This window comes from Amblyomma americanum, chromosome 6 (genome assembly GCF_052857255.1).
Source record: "Amblyomma americanum isolate KBUSLIRL-KWMA chromosome 6, ASM5285725v1, whole genome shotgun sequence".
Lineage (NCBI taxonomy): Eukaryota > Metazoa > Arthropoda > Arachnida > Ixodida > Ixodidae > Amblyomma > Amblyomma americanum.
The window spans coordinates 104,415,809-104,442,180 of NC_135502.1; the positions used below are offsets into that span (position 1 = coordinate 104,415,809).

The window sequence follows — 26,372 nt, forward strand, 5'->3', positions numbered from 1 at the left end:
GTTGGTATGACGTCGGCCACGTTGTGTGAGCATACCTGGGTCATGTCTCTTCTGAGTAATGAATTTTCTTCACGGACCTAAAAAAGTTCTTGTAACTGAGTGTCTCTTATAATCGTCCCTCTCGTATGCGATGTTAACGCGGTGAACTTAAGGAAAGCAACCAAGCCAATGTCAAATGTCTTTTATAATCGAGCGTCTCTTTTAACCGTGAGTTTGTTAATCCTGTCTCTTGTAACGAGATTTTACTTGGTAGCAGTAGCAATAAACATTATTTTGTAGACTAATACCTTGTTTACAATTTTTTGAATAGCAATTGCTGTCAGTGAATAAAAAGTAATGCAACGTTTCTTAATGCTCATATGACAAAGACGTTCACTGTGTCCTCTCATGAATCATAATAAGGTGGCCAGACTGACACCTCATTACTGGAAGAGTGATTTCAGAACTTGATGAGTGGCTAGACAAAGTGCTGCTGGCAAAACGAAGCAGGCCGGCACAACCCTCCTATTCTGAGGATATGTTTCTTGCACGTGCGTGTGTGTGACCATCCAGCCGGCGTGTGGTGGTCCTGGGTCCATGGCGCGGTCCGAGCTGTCTTTCACCACTTGGCACCGGTTGCGGTCATCCGGTGTGCGGCTCAAGCCAGAAGCTGACCAGGGCAAGAGCCAGAGCCTCCCCAACCTTCTGCGACGGTCGGCAGCCGTGGCAGGGCGCATGGACGTGGCCGGTAGCTGCCTGCCGCTCTACACACTGCAGGTAGGGCAGCTTACCCACGGCTCAACAAATGCCAGATGCCATGGGCTCATATTCATTTCGTGGTCTGTGCCTATGGGTGCCTTTATGCTGGATCTCTGCTGTAGCCATCTGTGTCCAGGGCCATCATCATTTGTGCTTCGAAATAAAGTACCATCTGCAGTCACGACCACGGTTGCTGAGCAAGACTACTGCAGGGATGCACTTTGTGTCACAGTTGCTGTCTTCCACCTTCTTGCTTCACCAGAGTGTGCCATCCCTTCCTCCTTGGTTCTGGCCACAGCCAGCATGCACAATATAACATGTAAATGCAATGATACAGAATTGGGGACAATTGCACTTCTGTGCAAATGCGGGGTGTGTTGTGCAAGGTCACGAGGCATGAAATTCTGTGAGGCACTATAAGGAACCGGTGCCACACTCCCAACTCGGCGTCGTGCAAGCCCATGTACTCACCTAAAGTGACCAGCTCTGACGCGCTCATACTGCAAGAAAAGTTTGCTAAACAAAGAAAAAAAACCCGCCTGGTGCTGTTGTGGACGCCAAATTTGTGTGGGGATACTGCAGGTTAAGATTACCGCACTTTAAACGGTCCAAAAAATAAACCAGGCGGCAGGTAGAAAAAAATATCATTTAAGTTCTTCGCGAAAACTCTTTACGAACACAAGAACAGGAAAACAAACAAAAGAAATTGGTAGTTTAGCTCTGGTCAAACCTGGAGTGATGCGATAGCTACATCTGGCCGAGTGGAACTTGCTCAGTTGAATGGCAAAGTCAGTCTTGAGCCGCTCCGTTTCATTGGGCGTTCTTTCTTAATCTTCGTCCCACTTGACATGGTGCATGCGCACAGCTGTGGCAGCTCGGTTTTGCCGGCGCGCCGCGCCACCGGCAGCAGCAGCTGCTCCACACCACGTGGCTGGTCACGTGACGAACCACGTGATGAACCACGTGATCAGCCACGGCGCCACGCCACCGGCAGCTGCTCCACACCATGTGACCAACCGCGCTATCGCTACAAAACGCTGGGGGAAGGCAAATGAGAGAGAGCTTGAGGAAAAAGGAAAGGTCCACTTAGCGTTCAGCATTCAATGAAAGATTCAGCGTTCCACATATGAGCATGGTAGATGGTGCATCGGACGAGGAGGAGTGGCGGAGGATCGGCTCAGTCTGTGGGCTCTGGTCCATGCCCTGATGGAGGCGCAGGTTCGATGGCAGGAACCCATCACACCTGTGGAACACGGGCGCTGCCCCCCAGCTCAGGTAGCCTGGGGAAGCAGTGGTGGCGATGGAGGTGGCCCGCATTCAGAGGCTGCTGGTCACGGGAAAGGCAGGAAGGGAACAGGGAACAGCGGCCCCTGGCTCAGGCTGTCCAGGTCTGGTAGCCCGAACATCTTCAGGCTGCGGCCCAAGCGTCGGAACTCGGGAAGCCAGCAGATATGGTCCCCATCCATTGCCAACCGCATTCTTCTTGTTCTCCCCCCGAGCACGCGCTCTACGCCGCGTTTTTCTCCTTCTCATCTTCTTCTTTCGATGTGTGGCACTGGTTCCTTACAGGCACGTGGAAAGTGCAGGAATGTGAAGTTGGATACTGCACTCTGAATTTTAAAATGAAGGCTTTGGGAATGTAAAACAGCAGGTTCCCTTAATCTGCGTTTATGCATATGAATTGTGTCATAGTTGCCCTAGCACAAGTTTCAGGCTGAGCACTCTGTTCTCTTGGTGTACCAGTTCCTGAGCTGCCACTAAAATAAAGTGGAACAAAATATGTCGGAGACATGCTGAAATCAGCAGGATTTACAGGCTTGCTGGCAAGCGATGTTGAGCAGAGGCCTTTGGATTGGTGCAACAAAATATGTTGGAGACATGCTGAAATCACCAGGCTTTACGGGCTTGCTGGCAAGCGATGTTGAGCAGAGGCCTTTGGATTGATGTGAGGTTCCCCAGAGCCGAGTTGCAACCGTGCTTTTGTCTCTTGTGCCACTGTTGGCATAAATATGAAGGAAGGAAATAGTCACCGAAGCTAAGGAGCATGGGGAGTGTTTGCTTTTCTTTATTTTTATTATGTGGTCTTGGTTAGGGGGAAATTAATAGTGCAATTATTTTATTCCAGAGAGAATTGATTCGAAAGGATAGGAAAAAACGACATGCCGGCAGTGCGATTCAAACCCACGACCTCCAAATTACGCGTCCGGTCCTCACAACTGAGCTGCGGCACAGCTGGTCTACCTTCTGCTTTCAGGGATATTTTATGTTGCGTGTGACCTAACCTTGAGAGCATTCATCAGTACCACCATCGTCAAAAGTGGCAGACAGTATATAATAAGTCGTGTATTACCCAGAGTTTCATATGGAATTTGGTTGATGAGGGCGGGAAACTGCGATAACTGAGAACTGTGCTACCTATGGCATCAAGTCTGCCAGCACCAAGGCCCAAATCATTTCTTAATGAATTTCTAGTATCGCTCACCGCATAGCAGTGCACATTGTCTTGTTCGCTGTGTTAACAAAAGGTCACCAAGAAAGTTATACAGAAATAGTGTCGGGAAAAGTAAGTACATTTGATAAAATGGAGAGTGTCGTCGCTTGCTACTTAACGAGATGCTTCCCAAGAATGGTTGCAACCAACATTTCATGTTTGCTCAGAGGCATTCCGTCTGTTTCCTGTACAGGCATCTACACATGGCACAGTTGACCCACCCGACGCACGGTCCGTGTCCCTGCTGCGCCTCTTCATGCGGAGCAAAGCAGGCAGTGGCGGTTCCCTCTCCAGCAGCCACTCCGAAAACTCAGATTCCGTAACCACTCCGCGGGATGGCATCACCGCTTACCAGCTGCAGTCGTCCAGCGAAGACTCCAGCGGCTCCATGGACTCCAAGAGTGACAGCAGTGGCGAGGAGCCCCCGCTGCCAAAGCCCGTGGAGCCGCTGGTGCGGAAGGTACTGAGGGCGAGCACCAACACTGTCGGCCGGGAGGCCAACAACAACAATGTCGAGACGATGGCTGCCAACGACAATGAACGGCTGAGGATGGTCACCTCTGAAAGCGAGGAGGAGACGTCGGCTTCGCAGTGCTTCGAGGACAGCCTGGTGGAAGCGGCTCAGCCGCGCATGAAGCCTGCGAATGCAAGGAGCCCGATTCATGAGGAAGAGGAGCCGTTTGAGTCCAGTGGTGACGAAACAATGAAGGACAGCCACGACCTGCTAAGCAGCGGAGGGGGCACATCATCCGACAATGCTGGCATCGTCGAACGGCGCAATAATGATGTGAACTCGTCACTACGCTGTGCCAAAGGCAGTAGTGCCCTCCTGGGCCCACTTGGAAAGGAGCGGATAAAGAATGTCTTCTCAACAGGCAACAAGAACAGCAATGCCGCCGTGGCTGCAGAAGCTGGTGACCGGCAGTCAAGCCGCAGCACGCAAACAAAGCGCTTCAACTGCAGCGACGGGTCAGGGTCTGGCTCCACGCGCAAGGTTTCGGACAGCAGTGGAAGTGGTGAGGAAGGGCGCAATGCGCGCTCTTCGAGTCTCCTGTCAAGTGGTTACGTGAGCCGGCAGAACTCTGTGGACCAGATTCACCGCCAGACGTTTCTCCTGAGTGCAGGCGGGAACCGAAGAAAGCAGCCACCCACGGCAATTGCTCGAATGCGGCACTCGAGCACGCAGGTGCCAGTGCACATCCGGGACCGCGGAATTCAGACCAGTGTCGAGGGTGCAGTGGCTGAAAACTCCAACTGGCTGTATACCGTAGACGACAGCTCAGCCGTAGTGGCGGGACAGCGAAGTTTCAACCTGACACTGCGCCCGCAGGAAGGAATGGGTGGTGTGAAAGATGACACCGAGCCAAAGCGATCCATCTACGTCTGCTACCCTAACTACTCTCTACCAGACCTCAGTTTCCTCAAAGAGCTGGCAGCTGCCGAAGACAAGCCTGACCTGGTGCTGCGCCCCACGCAGCACAAAATGCCGCAGCCCGAAACAGCGGACGGCGGAGAAGGGGTGACAGCAGCACCGTCGGATGGGTCACCTGCTCTGCATAGGCGGACCCACAGCAGTGAGCCCCACTGGCGGCGACCCAAGTCGTGCAACGACTTCGAGGACCTCTCCCGGCGGAACCTCAGCCACATCCAGGACTGGGACTCACTAAGTGTGCTGCTGCCTGCTGAAGTGAAGGCCATGGTTTCCCACTTTCGACATGCGGCTCCCCCAAATCCCGCCGGGGTCATACCGGAGCAGCGAGGAATCCTGCGCAAGGTCACTGACGAAGCGAACAGCCGGCCGAGGAGTCAATGTGACACTCTCAGCGCAGACGCCGTCGACAAGGGTGTCGGCTCGATTGAGTTCCCCAACCGGCGCCACTCCCTGCAGGACTACCGGCGGCTCCTCAAGGGCCTCCCCGATATGGAGGGGCTGCTGCCGCCGTGTCCAAATCTGGCCTGCAGCATGACTGGTGGAGGGCTGCAGCGTGACTCCCTGCCTCTGTCCCGGACCAACTCTGAAGGGTCATGGCGCCGCTCCGGAGGTCGTGGCACCAGGCGTGCCATGCCTCTGGGGGCAACCTGCTCCACGTGTCGTGCCAAAAAAGCCGTGAGCTTCAGCGAGGACCTCAACATTCACACAAATGACGCCAGGACGACACGAGGCACCTTCTGCAAGTGCACGTGTGGCTCGAGTCCCACGACACACTATGGTGAGTGTTGCAAAGCACTTAGTGCTATCCCCTAAGAAAAAGCTGTGAGTTCGCAATGTACTCAGTTGTGTACAAGCATGTTTAGAAAATGCAGGGAGTTACAGCTTAATATCACCATAGTTGCTGGGCATGAAGTCTAATTCACATAGTGATGATAATTGTGGTCGGGGATTGTGACTGCCATGCATGCAGTGTGTCAAAAGTAGGGGTGTCATGTGGTTGTTATGAGGAGAGTGTACAGATGTCTGTCAAAATTACTAGGAGTCTTAGTGACTAAGGATTCCATTGGAACTCATGTTGAGAATCAGGTCTATAAGTATACCCATATTTATATGCATGTTACTCTTACTTCCCTTCATGAAAAAAAAAAAAAACTGCAGGGGACACTTAAGGGTATGATACAATAGTAGGGGTGTGTGAATACTCGAATACAGATCGAACAGCAAATTTTCTAATTATTTGACTTGCGAATCGAATACATACCTAGCATTCGGGCGACAGAATATTGGCATTCGGGTGGCTGCGCCGATGCGAGATCTGCCATTCCTCCTCCCTCCCCCAGTTCTCCTGTGCAGTCAGTTTTCTGATCATGCGATGCATATTTTAAATCTACAGCTGCTGCACAACAGGCGCCTCAATAACACAAACCTGATAGCGCTCATGACGCAAGTGAATCATGAACAGCCGAAAAAAAATCCACGACTTACTGCGGCCGGAACATCGCTTGTGGCACAGGTCACGAGCAACAGCAACCACAGCACAACATAAGCCACTGTAGGTGCGCACCTTTAAAGACTTGATCTATCCCGCTGTTGACGCGCGTGAAACTAGATTTCCTGTGAAATTTTGTGGTGAACGCCGGTACACTGGCCTATGAGCTCACTATTAGTGACTACAAAAATAGCAGCTTCCTTTTCACCATTTAGGTCACGAGCCATCCTGCTCCAATAGATTCATTCATTCATAAGGCAGGCACTTATGTAGAAATGTTTAGTTTTTGGAAGAGAGAGAAGCATGCCGCAACTAGAAAACAACAGCACTGAAGTAGACAAAACATGATGGTGATGATGAATGTGCACAGCGCCGCCTGTCGAGTGCAAGAAGAAGTTTCCCACTCCTGGTTGTATGCGTGCGCATGCCGCCGCGCTTTCAGCGCTTCACAGTTCAGTGTCTCTATAGTTCTGTTTTCCGCGTCTCCACGCTGTTCAGTTCAGCTCTGCGGACCAAAGGTGCGAAAGGATTGTATCGGTTTGTGTGCAGTGCCTGTCTCAGCAACATGGCTGATCGCACGAAAAGTGTGGTCTGAAATATTTCGTCAGGGATAATCCGCAGGAAGCGACATGCAAGACGTGCAGCCCTAACTTCAGATGCTGTCCAGCACAACAACACCGCTGGCGAACCACCTAAGGAACAAACATTACACTTTGCACAGCGCATTTTTGGTCTAAAGCGGGAAGCGAACAAGTTTCGGCAGTGCATCGCAGCCTTCTGTCAAATGTAAGTTTGACACGGCCAAGGAGTTGTCGCAGCGCCGAAGACAAGAAATCACGACGCTGATTGCGTGAATGCTGGCACTCGACCTGCAGCCGTACGACTTTGTTGAAAGCTGAGGGTTCATGGACTTAATGCATGACATGGAGCTACTGTACAAGGTCCCCTCTCGGACAACTTTTTCAAGAACAATCATCCCCGACCTGTACAGGGACACTGTAAGCGCTGTCAAGCACCGAATTCACACTGACCTGCAGGAAGGCGCACAGTCTTTGTTGTTCACCAGTGCCATGTGGACGTCGAGGTCAAACCAGAGCTACATTAGTCTCACGTGCCATTACTTGACCTTGAACTTCGAAATCCGGGCGTTCACATTGGGCAACCAGCACGTGATTGACGGTTGCACTGCATGCAGCATCTTGGCACACCTGGAAGCAATGATGAGTGAATGGGATCTGCCACTGCAAGAGGTACCTATTTTTGTTGTGAAAGACAATGCATGAAATTTCCGCGCAGCTCTTCGGGACTTTCAGTGTACCCCCATGCAGTGTTTGGGCCATACATTGCAATTGGCCATCAAGGATGCCAAGGAAGAAACTGCAGTAGTGCCCGCCATTCTCAAGAAATGCTTTGCAATAGTGGGCCATTACAAGCACAGTGCCCAAGCTGCAGCAAGACTAAAGGACTGCCAGCGGCAGATGGAGCTACCCCTCCCGGAGCTCGTCCAGAATGTAGACACCAGGTGGAATAGCGAGCATGACTTGCTGTCACGTGTCCCTCAGCTTAGAGAGGCAGTTTGCCTTGAACTCGCTATCTCTGAGACAGTGGTATCCAACCTGACACCGCAGGAATGGAAAACTGTGGCTGGACTGGTCAAGGCCCCTGAGCCAATTGCATCAGCAACAAAAACCCTGAGTGGGCAGAAGTACGCAACCTTGTCTTCGGTGATAGCATTTCTTTAGGGAACACATGGTGCTGAACGACTGTGCTGCAGAGGATGACACTTCACTGTTCGCAAAAAAATTACGAAAAAGTGTGAAGGCAAGATTTCCTAGCCTCAGGGAGCAAAAAGAGTACATCATGGCAACGGCATGTGACCCACGATTCAAAAAACATCTTATGTATTGAAGCTTTACAAGAAACAAGGCTTCTAGAACTTGCATGAAGTGAGCTGCAGAGCTCCTCAACCCCATCACCCAGTGACTGTGCTCAGCCCTCAACGTCTACAGCACAAAAGCAGCGACAAGATTTGTAATGTCATCTGGGAAGAGGCACAACCGTGAACCAGGGTAGCATTGATGAATTTCACAATGGTACCTTCGAGAGCCAGTTTGCAGCAGGGATGAAGACCCTCTTGCGTACTGGAGGAAAACAGGCCAGCAAAACTTTCCTGGTCTGCACAGAATGGCAATGAAATACCTGGCTATACCAGCTACGCAAGTTCCTAATGAAAAACTATTTTCTACAGCTTGCAACATTGTCACGTCCAGGCAAGAAAAGTTGTTGCCGGATCACGTGCAGCAGGGGCTTTTTTTACATGAGAACTTATAAGCACTTCAGCACATGTTTGAATAAATTTGTTACTATTCGATATTTGATTCGATATTCGGGTTTTTTTCTTCGATTCGATTCGATATTCGATTCGAGAGGTATTATTCGGTTTTCGCACACCTCTACACAATAGCATTAATGGGTCAATGCCCATATTTGCGGAACTGGTCATTCTCTGCTTTACATTCATCGATCGCTGGGAGTCCTCATACCACTCCTGGCACAATGGTGCAGCGGTTAAGCGATGTGCCACTGTCGTGCGATGGCGGGTACTGTCACCAGTGAGCCTTGTGAGATTTGAGTTGCTCTTTCTGAGCAACCTCTCATGATGAATCATTTGTTTAACTGCCACCTGACATTGCCATGGTGGTCAGTTTTCTCACAATCCATTGGACAGGTTGTGATGACGCCACAAAATCACACGACCTGGGTGACCCATCTGCCGTAAAATTCTGAACAAGTGCCCCCACCCATGCAAAGGCCCCCTTCCTAACTTCACTGTTCATTTCTCATTTCTGTGCTCCAGGCAAACCCTCTGCGCCCTTATCACGCACCGCGCCCAGGCAACACTGGCCTGCCCCATCCAGTCCAAGAATCCAATACAATCCAATCCTGCTTTTCAAGCCATTTGCATGCCCGTTTGTCACGCGACATTTGTCTTGTTTTGGCGATGTCAAGTGGACCCGCCGCGGTGGCTCAGTGGTTAGGGCGCTCGGCTACTGATCCGGAGTACCCGGGTTCGAACCCGACCGCGGCGGCTGCGTTTCTATGGAGGAAAAACGCTAAGGCGCCCGTGTGCTGTGCGATTTAAAGATCCCTAGGTGGTCGAAATTATTCCGGAGCCCTCCACTACGGCACCTACCTCTTCCTTTCTTCTTTCACTCCCTCCTTTATCCCTTCCCTTACGGCAGGCACGGTTCAGGTGTCCAATGATATATGAGACAGATACTGCGCTATTTCCTTTCCCCCCAAAACCAATTATTATTATTATTATTATTATGTCAAGTGGGCAATGCATTCGTACACAGTGGCGAAGGAACTTGAGGTCATACAACGTCATCGGGAAAACGGAAGGAACGTTCGCCAAACGTCTCGAGACTCCAAGTTTGACCGGAAACGGGTACGGGAATGAGACAAGAATTTTGAGAAGTTGCTACAGCAAAACTACGGGAAAGCAAAACGTCGAAGAAAGTTCAGTAACGGCGCGCTGCTGTTTAGTTAATGCGTGGACGATGCGCTTTCCGAGTTCTTCGAGCGGGAAAGAATTGCAGGACGTTTTAAATCCATATGCACTGTGCTTTTTTTTCTGGCGGGGAAATGTCACCGCTATCTTTAATTTCGGCACCGTTCCAGATAGCCCCCCCCTACTTTGCCAGTAATTTCGACTCGCAGGGGTGGGGGTGCTTGCTCGGGATTTTACGGTAGGTTGTCGAAGCGGGAAGTTTCTCCGGATCTTCAAATGGTCGACGGCGCCAACGTTGGCAGCCATCAATTTTTTCCAACATGGAGGGGGTACTGACGCTCTTGCATTAAAATAAAATTTCCTGATGCTTTCCTTGGTTTCCAACACTTCTTTCTTACGTCTATCAGGTCAGCATGGGCCTGTAAGCATACAGTCTCCAGAAAGGGCTCTCTGTGTTCATATTATTCAGCATTTATGTGTGATTTAGCGCAGAGACGGGTTCAGGCATGAGTCACTGTCATGCCTTTGGTCTGGGAGTGGGCAGAGAGTCCGGTAGCCTTTCTTTTTTTTTTCTTCTCAGGACGCAGTCGAGAATGGCATTTGAACTTATATCTCACCAAAGTGTACTGCTGGCTGCACTTGCCGACAGATTTTCTTGACAGTGAAGAGAAGACTGCAGGGGCGGATCGTCCATAACTGCCAGGCCGCACCATGGCGTGCCTGGCAGCCTGGCACATTGCTCTCTGCGTAGTACCTTCATACCGTTGCTGGGGCTGATGGTGCCGTGCAATCTACGGAAGCTTCTTGTAACTGGACATGACTAGCAAATGCATTGTAATCAAGAAAACAGTTCTTTTCTTGACTTTCAACATTGGAAATTGCATTAGAAATATGCCTTAAATTACAAATATTGACATATTACCATGTCCTAGGAGAAATGTGACTAGAAGTGTGGACTTCTTGTAGCTTCTGCTTCATTGCCAGAAAAAGTTGTCGCTGTCGCTGAGTACGGAGCTGCTCTGCATATGGGCATTGTCAGAGCTTTGCATGCCACTACTAAACGCTGATGAGCTGTTGTTTTGTTTGCAGTAGTGGTACTCCTTGACTGGCAGATTGGCACAAAGATGCGCGAGGAGAGAGATGCCTTATCAAGTTTCTCGGTCCGGTATAATGTTTTGGGGGGGTGGCTCTGTACACTGTTTGTGTGGGCCCAGTAAACCCATACGTATCTCTTTCCTAAATTCTAGGAATGCTTCAAATCATCAATGCAGGTTCCTTGGAGAGGCCATCGCGGAAGATGACACTGTTGTTTGGTGGAAGCCAAGATGACCAGCACGCTACACACGAGTTCGCAGTGTCGCCCAAGGGCCTCTCCCCATCATGGGGCATGTCTCCCCTGTCAAGGAGCCAGCGTGAGCTTATTGAACAGAAGAGGGGTGAGTGGCAAAGACTTTGTGGTGTCCCTTTACTTCACATTATGTACTGGGCCACCTAGATTGTCCTTGTTGTCCTTGCTGTTTTTGATGTTGCATTAGAAGAATGAAAACTGATATGGAAATAATTGCCTTGCATGTTGGAAAAACGCCCAACAATATGGGGATGCGTAAGAACTTTGGCAAAGATTAATACACATGGGTTGCATGTTCACACCAGTCATATAACTGGAGCAGTGGTGAAGAGGAACGGAGCCCTTGTGTGAGTGTGAAGGACGTCTCCCCAGTGCGAGGCACACTTAATACTTCTACACAGGAAACAGTTTTCATCACTGGTGAGCACTCCGGTGATAGAAGAGCCACAATAAATTGACTGTCATCACTCATCATTATTTGTTGATATCCGACAGTTTGTGGGGTGCCCAAATGCTCAACATACTGCCTAGTGTGATGCAGGTGAAGTCTAATGGTGTAATTGGAAATCCAGAAGCAGTGTTTGGCTGGTGTCCTCATCTGAAGCTTCGTTTAGAAGAACTCGAAAGGTGCGGGTTAATTCAGGCTTCAGGCTGGGCAAGATCACCTTGAGTGACTGCGCATTAATGTGAACTTGTTTTGAACGACCAAAGACTGGTGCGACTGCAGTGGCACCCAGCATCGTGCAGTGCTGTGAGAGGATGCAAAAAAGCCTTCAAAATTGCGGCACGTCACTGCTGCCTCGGACGTGTGATGGTGCAAGCATAAAACAGGTGCTTATTTCTCAAGACTTCCCTTCCACTAACCCGACCCTGAGTCAGCAGCATTTACATGCACCTCACTGCCCTGTTTGAGCTGAGCCGACCTCCCTTCCACAGCCTGACCCACCGACCGTTTACATAAGCCCAGTGGGCCTGCCCGACTCTATCCTAGCATTGGCCACGTTCAGAACATAATCATCCAACACGTGTCCACCGATGGCGGGGTGCATAACAGAGGCAGGTCTTCCAAGCAGAACTTTTCGAACTAATGCCTGGCAGTGCGTTCAAGTCACATCATTATTTCCAAAGGCCTGATGTATTCTGCAGCTTAATGCAGCTGCTGACAAGCCTATCAAACGTCAAGAGGAGACAACCCTGAAATAGCTGTTCCAGCAGCCCTTGTTCTTTCACCACCATTCAGACTGCAACCACTGTGAGGCTGCAGCGTGTAGTCAACAGTTCTACTTTAAACTGTAGCATTTCTTTTGAATCTGTGTTCATTTTTGCAGTGTGATGTCAGAAAAGAGCAAAAACTTTTTGGTAGATGCACCACTCTCGTGCCGTCTCCTCAGTGGCAGAATTGGTGGTCATTTTGCTCTGCAGGTCTTCTGGACAGCACGATGCGGTCTACGAAACAAGTTCTTGACTGCTACAGTACCGAAAAGGAGTCTCAGGTGATTTTGAGCTTTTTTACTGCCTGCTTCCGCTGTCTCTTTGACAGTTGGAAATTTGTTTTCGGGAAATGAAAGGTGCAGTAACTGTCTCCTATCTCCTTGGATGCTTCAACTGCACCTGAGGGAAAGGAGGAAAGTGGGAGTGAAAAAAGAAAGAGGTGGTCTAGTGGACGGTTCCGGAATAATTTCGACCACATGGGGATCTTAACAAGTGTATATGAGTGCTTGTTCAGGAGTGCATGTGTGCATGCACGTAGGGCCCTGTAATCTAACATGTGACAAGATACATTATGGCTAGGCAGAAGTCCAGAATGCAGTCCTGGAGTATTTTACATGGCAGCTTCTTGTCTCGCTTACTGTATGCTTTTGCTTGCTTGTTAAACCTGGTTGAGCATCAGCAGCGTGAGCAAATTTCGGTCGTTGAATGCCTGAAATGCACCCTGCGTGCACCACAAAATTGGGTCTGCCAGAGTAGCATTCTGCTGCTTTTAATGTATAGTGTACAGGCCTGGTCCGTGGGTGTGACAGCCTCACTTATGAAATAACCTTGGCTAATCCCATAAAGTCCATAATAAATCCAGTATCCTTCACTGTGGCATGCCTCACCACACTGTTGTCAGAGGACTTCACTGCTCCTAATCGGCGCGGGTGCAAGCTCCTGCTTGCACCCGCGCCTTGTCGCAAGGCAGCCAGCCCGATTGTCATCACCACCAAGAAATGGCGGTCTTCATGTGTGTTTGAATGAGTGGATCAATTGGTTCCAGCAAAAGTTTAGTGAAACAAAGCAGCGTGGACCTACGGAAGTATACAGATGGGCGGCGATATGCTTGTTTTATTGTAAGATAGATTTTTAAACCCAGCCTCAGTTAAAGTTTTTTTGAAGCGGAAACGCGCCCTAAAAATGTTTCGTTGTGATGCGAAATTTGTTCCATTACTTTCTATGGCGAGCTGATGGGGAATTGGAAATATTTCGTTGAAGCGACGTTCGTTATAGCAGGGTTCGACTGTACTTGCACTACAGATGGTACTTACACTTATTCATCTTATGAGCTTATAATGGTGCACCTCCATGGGCGTAGCTTTGCCATTTTGCCTGCAGGGTGCCACTATTAGTAAAGTGACAATGCTGTGACAAGGTGCCACTGACTGCTTCGATCCTGATTGAATTACACCGTTTTGAATTGTGATGGGCTCAGATGTGCATTACAGCACTGTACCACGGTCTTAAAAATTTAACATACTATTAATGTAAAATATTTGCGCAACTAACCCATCACAGATTTCATTGATGTACTTGAACAGAATGAAAAAGTGAATGTCTTATAGAATGAAAAATTTATTTACACATATGTACTGCGAAGAACAAAAATAAGCGTGAACATAGCAGCTCTTAGTGGCTCAACTGCCTGACACCACGTGCCTGGCATTTTCTGTGTATAGACAAGCGTCAGGCCGTGACGTCAAAGAGATGCGGCGGCGCTGGCGTCAGCAGTGACTTTCGTTGTGCAGGCAGAAAGCAGGACCTTCCGCATTGGGCGCGCCACGCTTGCATGTTTTTGGGCACAATTCACGGCGTGCTGACAAATTGTGGTGCAGTCGGTTGAGCCGCAATGCAGAAGAAAGGAAGCGGCATAAGTTTCCATGAGTTTATTTTAGTCAAATAGGCGCGAAAACGACGGGCAGGGGCCGAGGAGCAAGACAAGTTTGGTGACGGATCGGCTTTGCGGCTAATTATTACCTCCGAGCTCGTGGGTTATTACGCCAGGCTCGTTTCACCCCTTGGGTTATTACATTGCGTTTCTGCATTCAAATCTAAATAAGTTGGTTTGTGTCTCTGACTTCGCATCGTTGCTGTTCAGTCGCGTGGTGAACAGTGCAAAAATCAAGTAACGCCTGCAATTCATTTTCATTCTGTCGTGCTCCCGGCGTAAGTTTAGGCGCAATATTTCATGTGCTTGGGATCGTAAGTTGAACGCAGGGGGCCATTTTCACATGCTTATCACCCGGACAATGTCCTGAGCATCACTTCGCGCAAAAAAAAAAAGATAGCAAGCTGCCGCCAGTCGCCTTCAGCGTTCACACCATGCCACGCTTGAAGAAGCATCGGACTCGGGTAGTAGCACTCATGACAGTTTTTTTCTCTGTTTTCATTTTTGCGAATTTCAACAAGTGTGTCATTTCAACACCGGTCCAGCGACGCTAGGATCTCGACAAAGTCGCGCAGTGTTATTTCCCAAATTATTTGAAGTTTCACATTGTAGGTCGATCAGACCCTGGTGAACACGGCAAATTCCACGCCAAAAGCTACTCCGATCAAGCGGAATGCACACACATGAATAAATTCTAAAATAAGAAGTAAAATTTTATAGCTTAGCAGAGTGAGCGTAAATTTCATTTGGAGCTCGAGGAAAACGTCCATGCATGCACTTGTGGAGCTCTCGGATCGCAGTTGCCTTATTCAAAGCAGCTATAGGGTTCATTTATTTCCAAGCTTCCAAGCACATCTTAAGGTTCGTCGTGTGAGAAAGCTGACTCGCGTCGTGCATCACGTCGTCCTATCTTGCACCAGCAATCGGAGATGCTTTATCGGCCCATAAGTTGAGAACTGTGGATGATTAGTTCCTCCCTATACCTTGCGCTTCCACCCGCTGTAGCGCTGCACTTTTACTTGTCGCCAACTAGGAGCGGAGAAGCACCCGATGCAGCGCACTGCCTTCTATTTCCGTTTGGCGAACAGGCTGAAAAAGTGCAGAACTACTCTCTGAGCATCAACAAAAATGTTTCTAACCAGAAATGACGTGCACGCTTTAAAGTATTCACATACACCAGTTGGTTTCGAAGGCAGCGGCACTTGGCACAGTGTAGGCGTGCTGCATTTTACCTACACCCCGTGTCGCTGCCAGCCGCCACCTTTGTTTACAAACATGACGCTTGTCTATGGGTACAGGGCTGCAAGCCGCCACTGTGGCTCAGTAATTTGGCGCTCAGCTGCTGACACAAAAGACGCAAGTTCGATCCCTGCCATGGCGGTCGAATTTCGATTGAGGCGAAATTCTGGGGCCTCATGTACTGCGCGATGTCAGTGCAAGTTAAAGAACCCCAGATGGTCTAAATTTCTGGAGCCCCTCAGTACGGCATCCCTCTTAGCATGAGTCACTTTGGGATGTTAAATCCCCCACAAGCCAAGCCAGTTACGAAGCTGCGATTTAAGTCTGCGTGCAGCTCAAAATGCGTATTGGCCTTACAGTTTGGCAGGCTAAATCCAAACTTGAATGTGTACTTTGTGCAGCATCTGGAAAAAAAGAATGGGAAGGGATTATTCCGGTCAGTGCCTTCTTTTAGCATTTCAAACTGCGACACATTGTGAGTGATCTGTGTGGACAGTGAGGCTCACAGTTTGCTGCTTCAGTAGCATTGTCGATGGCTGGGTAGTTCGCAAGCTAGTTATCTGAAGCGTCCGCCGCTGTGCTGGCACCTCAGGCAATACGGTGTGGTTGCTTTGTTGATGGCTAAAGACATAGATTGAGCTTGTTAAAATTTTGTGCCAGCCCTTTGAATAAGCTAGCAACAGCAGCAAGCTTCGGCTTGTGCAGCTCACATCGCAGCGAGACAAAATCCTTATTAACTAAAAACTCGTCATGCCAAACAGTGTTCTTCTGGCTGTAATGTTTCTCGCAAACACCCCAGTTGGACGAATCAAAGAAGAAGCCACCAAGTTCTTTTCAGAGGATGGCGTGTCTGTCTCAGCTCGGTGGAAAACACTGTCGTTGTCGTTGCCCCTGTAGCTGATGGCTGCTGGTCATACAAGGTAAAGGCTGCGTTCACAAGCAGCACGCAGTGGTTCACATGCATTCAAAAACCTCGACACTGCGCAAGATAGAGTACCTGAACAGGAGCATGGCACACTGAAAAACGTCACGTTCTACGCAGTTAGGTAGCCTCCCACTTAACCAAAACGTGCTTCTTGATTGACGCCAGAGTTGCCGTGTGGCCGCTTCGGGCAGCTCGCCAAGCTCTCCCATAGAGTTATGGGGACACGGTGTGATGCTGGATGGAAGGTAGTGTGTGCAGTTTACGTCACGTCTCCTCCTCCCCCTCTCGCAGCCCTCTGTGGGTGGGGGGCCCGAGCCATGCCTGTCAGAAGGCAGTGCCTGCGGCCGCCTGGCCATAGAGTTCCTGGTGCCGGCCCTGCGGGAGCTGCTCTCGGATGGGCTGCTGCCGCACGTGCGGGGCGTGTTTGGCCGCCTGCCCAACTCCCTCTGGCACCTGGCGCACTCCCTCAGCCAAGCCAGTGAGTCCACTCTGGGCAGCTCTATGGTCGTTAGCAGTAATGATGATATTAATAGCTTATTGCTGCTTTTAAACAAGCTTGGCCTATTGTTGAATGCCTTTTGAGACTGCACCTGGCAGTCTGTAGGAGCAGAGCAATGCATTGCAGTTTAATTTGAAAAGAGGAAAGGAAAAACATATTTTTCAACCTGCAAAGAAACATTTTCATGTCAGTGGGTTGTTAGCGAAACCTGAATGCTGTATTATGTTTAATTGCCATGCATTTGGGTGGAGTTTGTAAGCGTGAAGAAAGCAAAGGTGGCATTCCAAACGTTTCAAGGGCACAGGAGCAAACTGCACAGAAAAACGTGTTTGTCCAGCCACAGGACCGTCAAAATTGGGTTTTAACAAAATAAAAGGAAGAACAGGCTAAGAGTTGTGGCTCCTGAGTGTTGACTTGCAGTGGAGACCTGTAGTACTGGACAGCTTCACTGCCGGGCAGAGAACTATAGGAATACGAGACCAGAGCAAGATGTGATGTGCCCAAGTTTCTGCACTGCTCTCTGGAGAGTATTTCATTTTCATACCTACTCTTAGGGACAAGACCGACCGGGACACTATTATTTCTTTAAAAGTTCTGTTCGCATCTTTAACAGGTTTTGTCTTTTAATTTGTTTGTTCATTTTGTAGGGGTTGTGTTTCAGGGTTTTCTTATCCGCTTACTCTTGGGCTGAATTCATATTACAGCTGTAACAAGAGCACCGTGCTTAATGGAGCAACTCAACAGATGACAAGTCACTGTTGACGAAAAATCATGTCGACATGACTAGTTGGGGCAGTCACAACTGTTCCAACTGCAGTGCGAGCCTAGCCTTATGTGCCCTTAATTTTAGGTTACACAGTCGAACCTCACTGATACATTCCCAGTTCATACACTCAAAATCTCAGTAAAAATGTCCCATAGCTTTGCACTAATTTTTTGAAAATCCTGTAGGAAATTTTGCCGAGAATTTTTAAATCTGCGCGTGTGCCCATTTTTATGTATCCCAATGCTGGTGTTGAGGATGGACCATGGGCAGGCGCCCAAAGACTGAACTCTTGGACAGCTAGAAGGGAGCTTTAATGAGCCCGCCCTAAAACCAAGATGGAGTCCCAGCACGTGCCCCCAGCGCACACTGCGAGCAGTCTTCCTCTTTTTCGCTTGCTGGGCAGCGAAGACGATGAAAAAAATTCGACAGCTGGAAACCATTATCAGTAAGCGCGATAGTGACTACACGTCAACAAGTATGTGGTGTAGCGTCTATTTCAATTTTCATAGCCAAAGTTAATATGGCACAGTGATTTACGCCTCGTCGACGAAAGTTGGACGCTCCGTCAAAGAAATTCAAAGCACTGTGGCGCCATCTAGTTACAAAAGCTAAAAGTGCATGGTCGATGATGTCAAGGGCGCGTTGCTTTTCATCCAATGCTGTACTGGAGAATGAAACATGACAAACACTCCTGAAAGAAAAAAAAAAGAAACACTGTGCACTTTAAAAAATCTGCGATATTTACAGAGATGTGGTCATGTGGTGGACGACTGCGATAATCTCTGGTTTTGACGGCTTTTTATGCAGTTTTCAATGCCAAATTAAAATTATAAGTCCTTGTTTCTTTGGTATTGCAGTGCACTGTTCTTAAGGTTCGAGTTTTCATTTCTCTCGTAGTATTATGACACGTTCTGGGCAGTGCTTGGTCCCTTTAATATGTATGCATGAGGAGTGATGGACTGCATTCAAAAAGTTTGCGCATAGTCTATTTCAGTTATGGTAATCATGCTCATGAAGAGGGATCAGTCAATCAACGACTTCTGTTTGGACATGATTGTTTAGATTGCTCAAATTAAAAGCTTTATTACTGATGATGAACCCAACTAGCTCAGCCCCACTGTGCTTGACATTAATAGTGTCCTAGAATTGAAGCGCTTGTCAGAATGCTGAGTGTAAGGAGTTGGAGATGAGGGAGAAATGTTGAGATGGGGGGGGGGGGGGGCAACTTTTTTAGGCTGCTGCTTTATGCCGGAATGAATATTTACATTTCTTGCCTAGATGACAACATCCGGTGCTGTGTGAATTAGCTGACCACATTTTTGTTTGTCTGTCTGCTTTTCTGCGTTGATGGGGAAGGGCACAGTTTTCGTTGTGTGTACAGAAACTGCTAACCAGCTTGCCTTGTGGTGTGCAACTGTTGCTTGCTTTTCTTGAAATCTTTTATGTGTCAATGACTGTTCTCTTTCTGCAGAAGAGGGACGAAAAGAGGTTCAGGAGCTGGTCGAGTACATTGAGCAGGCAGACACTGCTTTCCACGGTGACGGCGAGAAGTTTGGGGCCTGCTTGCTAGGCTTGCTGAAGTGAGTATAGCCTCACGTGTATTAGGAGAAAAAGACATGGCCACTGAAGAACGAAGCATGGTAAAAGCATGTTAATTCATATATCCAGATAATTCTAACTGCCATCGCTATCGTGGCCAACTGTCGGATAATTCCATGGCTTCGGACACTAGCTACGGGTTTCGCCCAGGTTAATTCGAATGGGCTTCTAAAGGGAGGCCACTCTCCGCAATGTCAAACAGTCATCAAACGGTCATGAATGGCAGACGTCGTTAAAATTGCCCCTACTCAAGTCTTATTCGTGTGCTGCAGAGTCACCTGTGGCCCGATGACGTGTATGCTACGGCAGGTGCGAGAAAGAACGGATGGCCCAATCTCCGAGAATTGACTGACCGGGTAGTTTCGATGCTGCTTTTCTGAGCTTCATGCAAGCCCACGGTGACAACCCTTCATCGGGCAGCCAGTTGAGTCCAGCCGCACTCCGTTTCGGATGCTGATTTGCGCCGCTGGCATTTCGCTCGTTTCCGTCCACGTGGCTCTTCTATTACAAGGCAACTGCATGCTCATCACATGCTGTTTGCTGTTTGTACAGTGAAGCACGGCTGCACGTCTGATTCAGGGGGCCATGGATGAAGCCTCCTCACAACGGTCTCCTCTATGGCACTGTGAAGGATGCCAGGAAGGGCCTTACCATTTTGGATTGCTTCTGCTTCAACACTCCCGATAGTGTGCATGCTATAAGGCATTGACGGAAATGTTAAAAATAGCTGTTCTCGCCTCAAAAGTGAACGACCATTGCCCAATCTTTCACTGAACAAATTTTCTGTTATGCAAGCAGTTTCTCGGTTTTTTTAGAGGTCATTTGATAATTCAACGAATTTTTCCGGTTACCTGAAATTCGAATCAACGAGCTTTTACTTTAGCGCTGACTGTGAAGCTAGTTGCAAATGTCTAATCACATTTGTGTTGTCATCTCATGTCATGCCATGCATAGAACTGTCTCCTTCAGCAGATTTTTTAAAAAAGTTCTGCTTGTGATGGAGCAAGTCTGTCTGGTTAGACGTGGGAGTATTCAAACCCACCTTACTGAGCCAGCGGTGGTGCTTAAGTGAGTCCCTCTAATTTTTGCTTAATTTAGCTGAATTACTAGATTATTTCAGTTTGACGAGCTCTTGCCACAACACCCATTTACCCTATTGTGCTCGTTGACTAGCTGGCCTAGGGTCCCTGTGTCGCTTGTGCTACGCTGCCTTTGCTCCGCGAGCCGCCATGGTGGCTCAGTGGTTATGGCGCTCGGTTGCTCACCCGAAAGACGCGTAACTTTAGATTCACTCTTCAGATAATATTGTGGCTTTGCCGTGGTCAAATTTATGAATGTCTGCTCAGTATTCAGTTGCTGCTGAATATTTGAAAATTCGAATATCAATTTCTCGAAATGATAGGAACTGAATAACAAATTCAACTAATATTCGAAAGTTTGAATATTTGTGCACACCTACTTTCTAGAGTCTATACCTAGTATCGGTGTGGCTTCGCCATGGCATAGAAGCGATGACTTTTGTGGTAACATTTTTGCTGGCTAGTTGGTGTATTTTTAGCTTTGGTCCATCCACTACATTCTGTTGTCTATGTGTTTTTTTGCGCTATACATTCGAGCTGAGTCTGGCCTTCGTTTACATATGCTTAAACCAGTTCGTTACCAAACACCAATCTTGGACTAGCCTTGGGCTAAAATTTATACACCTTCCGTCTTTTGCTTCCAGCCTGGGCTGCCTGGACACGTGGTTCCTGACACTGCTGTCAAGCCCGCAGATCCTGCAGAAGCACTACCAGATGTCTGCCGCCTTTGTGCCGCTCCTCTCGCATCCCAGCCTGTTCTTCCTGCGCGAAGAGCTGGCCTGCAGCTTGCGCTCCCTCTCTGAGCTCCCCTTTGGCTTCAGCCTGAGCTTCGCCCTTGGCGGCGAAGCCCAGAGCCTGAAGCCAACCGCTAAGCCTTCCCCCGCTTCCTCATCCCGCAAGTCCTCGTCGCCTCCCTCCGGCGCTGCCTTCTCCCCTTGCACACCCAGCAGCGACGAGAACGGCCTGCTGTACGACGAGAGCGATGACCTCCGCACTGTCACTTGCCAGAGCCTGGTGGACTCGTCCTCACTCGAGGAGACGCTCGACAACTCGTCGCGTGTGCTCGAACTGCAGAAGAAGCTCAAGGGTGGCACGGGGGCCATGGTGGCGGCCACCGCCAACGGAGGCCTGTCGACTGGTACCAAGGCCCTCTACCCAGCCATGCAGAAGGGTGAGCCTGGAGCACCATGCTTAGGGAACTGTGTGGGGCTCGTGCTGGGTTCATTGAGCTCTCCTTCTTTTTCCTGCCTATTTGGTAGGAAAGCCCTGTCTTTATTTAATGAGAATTTAATTGCATTATCAAACATTTGAGACACTGCCATTGTTCTGCTGCTTTAGCTCTGCATTTATTTATTACAGAGACCTGCAACGCCCGAAGGCATAATTGCAGGGGGGAAGCACAATAACTTTTGCTGGTTTGGCCGAAAGTACCACAGGGTAACAAAAATACAATGACACAACTAATAATGGATGAGAAAAAGCATGCACTGAAGGCGAACAACTGCGCTTCATAAATGCAATGACACTAATGAAATGAAATACACGTCACACATCAGATAAGAATGCGCAGAATTGATCTTCCGTGCAGCACTCAGTGACGCCGGCTGGCAGCCTGTTCCACTCATTGATCGTTTGTGGAAAGAACGAGGTTTTGTAAATATGTCTTACTTTTAATCTCTCGTATCTTCCACTGATGTTCAAGTCGTGTAGAAAAGAATGAGGTTGAAGCAGGTACTGGTCTTTGTCAATGCTCAGCCTTCAAAAATAGATGCGATGCATGATTTGCAACCTCAAATGTTTCTTACGGTTAGCTAAAGATTCCCAACCAAGGTGATTTTTAAGAGACGCGACACTAGTTGAGAAGCTATAATTATTGGGCACAAATCTCGCCGCATTATTCTGGACGCGCTTGAGCATGTCAGATAGGTAAGCAAACTGGGAGTCCCATACAAGGCAGCCATATTCAAGAATTGGTTGTAAGTGAAACACAAGAGTTGTTTGACATTAGACTGTGCTTTATTGAAATTTTGTTTTAAGAAATTAAGCATTCTGCAGGCTTTGGATACTCAACTTGCCTCGCCCACGTTAGGTTAGATGTAAAATAAACGCCGAGATACTTATATTCAAGTACTTTTTGCAGGGGAACATTATGTAATGAGTAAATTGTTTGTGAAAGAGATAAGTTAGCATATTGTAGCGTTCAAAGACATTTGCCATTTTGAGGACCAGCACTGGATGGAATCCAAGTTTTGCTGAAGTTTGAACGCATCAGAGGAACTTTCCACAACATGGTAAACGACACAGTCGTCAGCATATAGCCAAACTTTGCAGTAAGATCCAGAACAATATCATTGATATAAATCAGAAAAAGAAGGAGTTCAAAAACAGACCCCTGCAGTGCACCTGAGTAAACATTTACATAATCTGAGTGTGAACCATTAATCAAAACACGCTGCATGCGGCCCTGAAGATACGAATGAAGCCAATCGACAGTGGCGTGCAGACCAAGACAACTGTAATAATAGTAAATGAGGCACAGAGTCAAAGGCTTTCTTAAAATCTAGAAATACGCAATCTGTTTGAGAGCCACGGTCAGAGGAAGAAAACAGATCATTACTAAACTCAAGCAACTGAGTAGTACAGGAAAAACCTGACCTGTAAAATACTCCTGAGAGTCAAGGTGTTTTATGACTGCGTTATATATTATGTGCTCCAACGTTTCGCAGCACACACTGGTTAAAGAAATCGGTGGATAATTACCAACAGAGCTTTTTGAACCACTTTTATGCACTGGTACCACATTAGCATTTTTCCAGTCATTTGGCAGAGACGCAGAGTTAAGAGATGCTCGGAACAAGATGACTAAGTAATGAGAGATTTCATTCGCGCATGACTTTAAAACAAAGCTAGGAGCACCATTAGGACCACCGGCAAAAGATGAATTGATATTACTGAGCAATTTTAACACACCTTGGTGAGTAAAAACCAATTCAGACATGGTTCCAATGACAGATTCGCGAGTTAACGGAAGTTCGCCGATGTACCTTGGCGCAAAAGCAGACTGAAAGAAAGCATTAAAGCAGCATGCCTCACCACCATCATTAGTAATAACTTCACCATCGACGTCTAAATTCGGGATTCCGACTGGTTCACGCCCGTTGTGTTTCAAAAACGTCCACAATTCCTTGGGATTATTATGCAGTTTTGATCCCAAGTCATTAAAAATGCTATCCTTATGAGCTTTAATTTCAGTTTTAGTGTACTGCCAAGAGCACGAATCGTCTGTAATACTGCAGGGCACCGATTTTTTTTGTACGATTCTAGGAGGCGATGTTTTTTCCTAATAAGCAGTCTAGTCTTTGTCTAGTCTAGTCTAGTCTAGTCTAGTCTTTGTTGCGGCCGTGCTTTCCAGAAAGACTTTTAGATAGGATATATTGATCAATTAGGCATTCGAGCTTATTCTTGAATACTTCCCAAAGGGAACTACAATCTAAATTCTGGCTTAGATTAATAAAGTCTGTAAGGAAAGACGCAAGTTCGTTCTTCGTTGATGTATAGTCGCCCTTGTTAAAAAGGAAACCCTTCGAGGTCAACCTCCTAGAATTAAATAAGGTAAATGCCGAACATTAGCGGCAGCACGACTGCGGTCGCTTATTCCTGGTATGATCACAGTGTCACGCACTACTCAAGGCCAGTTGCAGAACAGTAAATCTAACACTGAAGATGAGCTCTCAGTTTCCCGTGTAGGCTCAGTGACGTACTGATATGGGTCATTAGTAGTAATTAATTTGTAAAAGGACGAAGACAATGAAGAATGGTCCGTACGAAGAGGTTTGTAGTCTACCCATTTGAAATCAGGCATGTTGAAGTCCCCACCATAAAGTCATTTTTTAAACTGAGTAGAAATTCAGACAGCGATCTGAAAGCGTCAGCGTTGGTAGCGGAAGGAGGACGGTAGACTAAGCCAATAGCCAAATTCTTTCCATTGTTTAGGCGAAGCTTGCACCATACTGACTCACAACCTACTAGGGGCGCTGTTATTAATGAAGAGCTACAACACTGGTCAACAAGTAAAAAGACCCCTCCACCAAGCAAGTGTCGATCGCTACGGTATGCGTTATAACCGGTGGGAAATACTTCAGAGCTGAGAATGGAATTATCGATCAACGATTCAGTGCCAGTTATAACATGAAGTTTTACAGAGGAAACAAGAGTAGCAAATTCATAATAATAATAATAATAATAATAATAATAATTGGTTTTGGAGGGAAAGGGAATGGCGCAGTATCTGTCTCATATATCGTTGGACACCTGAACTGGGCCCTTTCTCTGGTCTACTCATAATGGAAGGGTAAAGGAGGGAGTGAAAGAAGAAATGAAAAGAGAGGTGCCGTAGTGGAGGGCTCCGGAATAATTTCGACCACCTGGGGATCTTTAGCAAATTCATCAGTTTTATTTTTGATGCTCCTGCAATTCACAACGAGAGTTATCAATTCAAAATGACGCCATGGGCATAGAGTGAAAGGTGGGCACGAGCAGCGGAGTGGGCAGTTGCCTCCCTCTTTTTGATTCTCGAAGCGCGATAACTCGGTTATGTTCAAAATGATAGACAAAACACTTTTTGTTGCTGAGGAGCCTATCAAATCGCAACTTGGAAGGAAAAGCCAGGTGGCGTACATATTGTGAAAACCTGAAGCGTGCCTTTCTGACTGCGGGCGTGAAGTCCTCACGTATGGCAGACTTAGTGTCCTTTAGCTTAGGACCGCACGATAAGATATTGTCTTTGACTTTATAGCTACAAAATTTAACAACAATCGGTCGGTGCTTGCCTTCAACAAAGCGACCTATTCAGTGAGCCTTTTCGATGCGTTCAGGTGGAACATTTTGGTTGAGATGAGACGAGAAGAATTCGCGCACATTTTTTTCTGATTCAGACCAACTCTCCGTTGCGGAGTCATTTAGACCTAGTATAAGCAAATTATTCCTGCGAACCTATTGGAAACATCTTCAAAACAGGCCTTAAGGTGGGCAACGTCCCTGGTCAAGCTGTCAACACACGGTGATGCGCTTGAATCACCAGCCATTGCTGCCAGCCGTGAGGAATGCATGTCATTCTCTAGTGTAGCGATCCTGCCCAGTAAACTTTTTCAAGACTTACTTGCAGCGTCCTGCTGCTGTTTAAGCATATGTAGTTCCTGAAAAAACTGCGACTGGCAAAGTTCTAGTTGTTTTATTACAGCGTAAATGCCCTCAGTGGCTTCAATATCTGAATTCATCTCGTGTATCAAAACGGGGATCGGGGTTGCTCTGAACATCACCGCATAATAACAGTAAAATTTGACATATCAGACCATGACCATACTTCAACTTAGCAACACACTTTTTCATAACACAAAGCAAGTCGTCGGTGCACAACACCGCAATAATACATCGATAGGAACTGCAATAGCATGCAGCGGGGAACCGGTAGCTAACCTGGGCGAAAAACAGTGGTAAGCGCATGGCCGATGCGATGTCGCGCCCCCTCTTTCGGAAAAAATGTCGTGGTCTGAGCACATCCTCCATCCCCATCGTGGTTCAGAGCGGATCCCTATGGCCACCCTCCAGCGGGTGCACCTCTGGACACCCACCAGTGAAAATGCATCTCCCAGCTACATGCCTCCGCTCACCTGAAGCCCACGAAAAACAAAAAAATTGATAGCAAAATCAAATTCCATGGCGCGAAGGGAACGTGATCAATGTAAAGGTGAAATGTGCCAGCTGCTGCAAAAGTTTACAATCCACCGCTCCGTCCATTTTACTGGTGCGGTGGACTGTAAATTTCTTTCAGCAGACGGTACAACCAATACTGCTAATGCAGATTTGCTGTATGGCATCGTAAAATTGCCTGTGCATTTAGCCGTCCGTTCCCGCATTGAGCAGCATTCCTCTGCCTTGGCGTAACCGAGGGCGGAGGAGGCAAGACGGCGATAGCGAAGAGAGCGTCAGGAATAAAGCGGAGAAGGAGGGAGCGACGGCTGCATAGAGAGAAGAGCAGTGCGCGTCATTTGCTTGCCAGTGATGTCACCGTAAAGTATGTATCGCTTCCCAGAGATGGCGTCACAGTAGCGT

General features: G+C 47.9%; 1 protein-coding gene across 5 annotated transcripts in view; it reads left to right on the plus strand.

The window, feature by feature from the left end:
- The window catches only part of LOC144093943 (uncharacterized), a 120,962-nt gene that overhangs the window by 83,563 nt on the left and 11,027 nt on the right, over nucleotides 1-26,372 (plus strand). For all 5 annotated transcript variants that reach the window (XM_077627709.1, XM_077627710.1, XM_077627706.1 and 2 more), the window contains exons 5-11: nucleotides 553-756; nucleotides 3,423-5,439; nucleotides 10,936-11,100; nucleotides 12,435-12,505; nucleotides 16,610-16,796; nucleotides 19,055-19,163; nucleotides 20,906-21,432. In XM_077627709.1, the coding sequence (XP_077483835.1) occupies nucleotides 553-756; nucleotides 3,423-5,439; nucleotides 10,936-11,100; nucleotides 12,435-12,505; nucleotides 16,610-16,796; nucleotides 19,055-19,163; nucleotides 20,906-21,432 (3,280 nt within the window). The remainder of the gene's footprint in view (nucleotides 1-552; nucleotides 757-3,422; nucleotides 5,440-10,935; nucleotides 11,101-12,434; nucleotides 12,506-16,609; nucleotides 16,797-19,054; nucleotides 19,164-20,905; nucleotides 21,433-26,372) is intronic.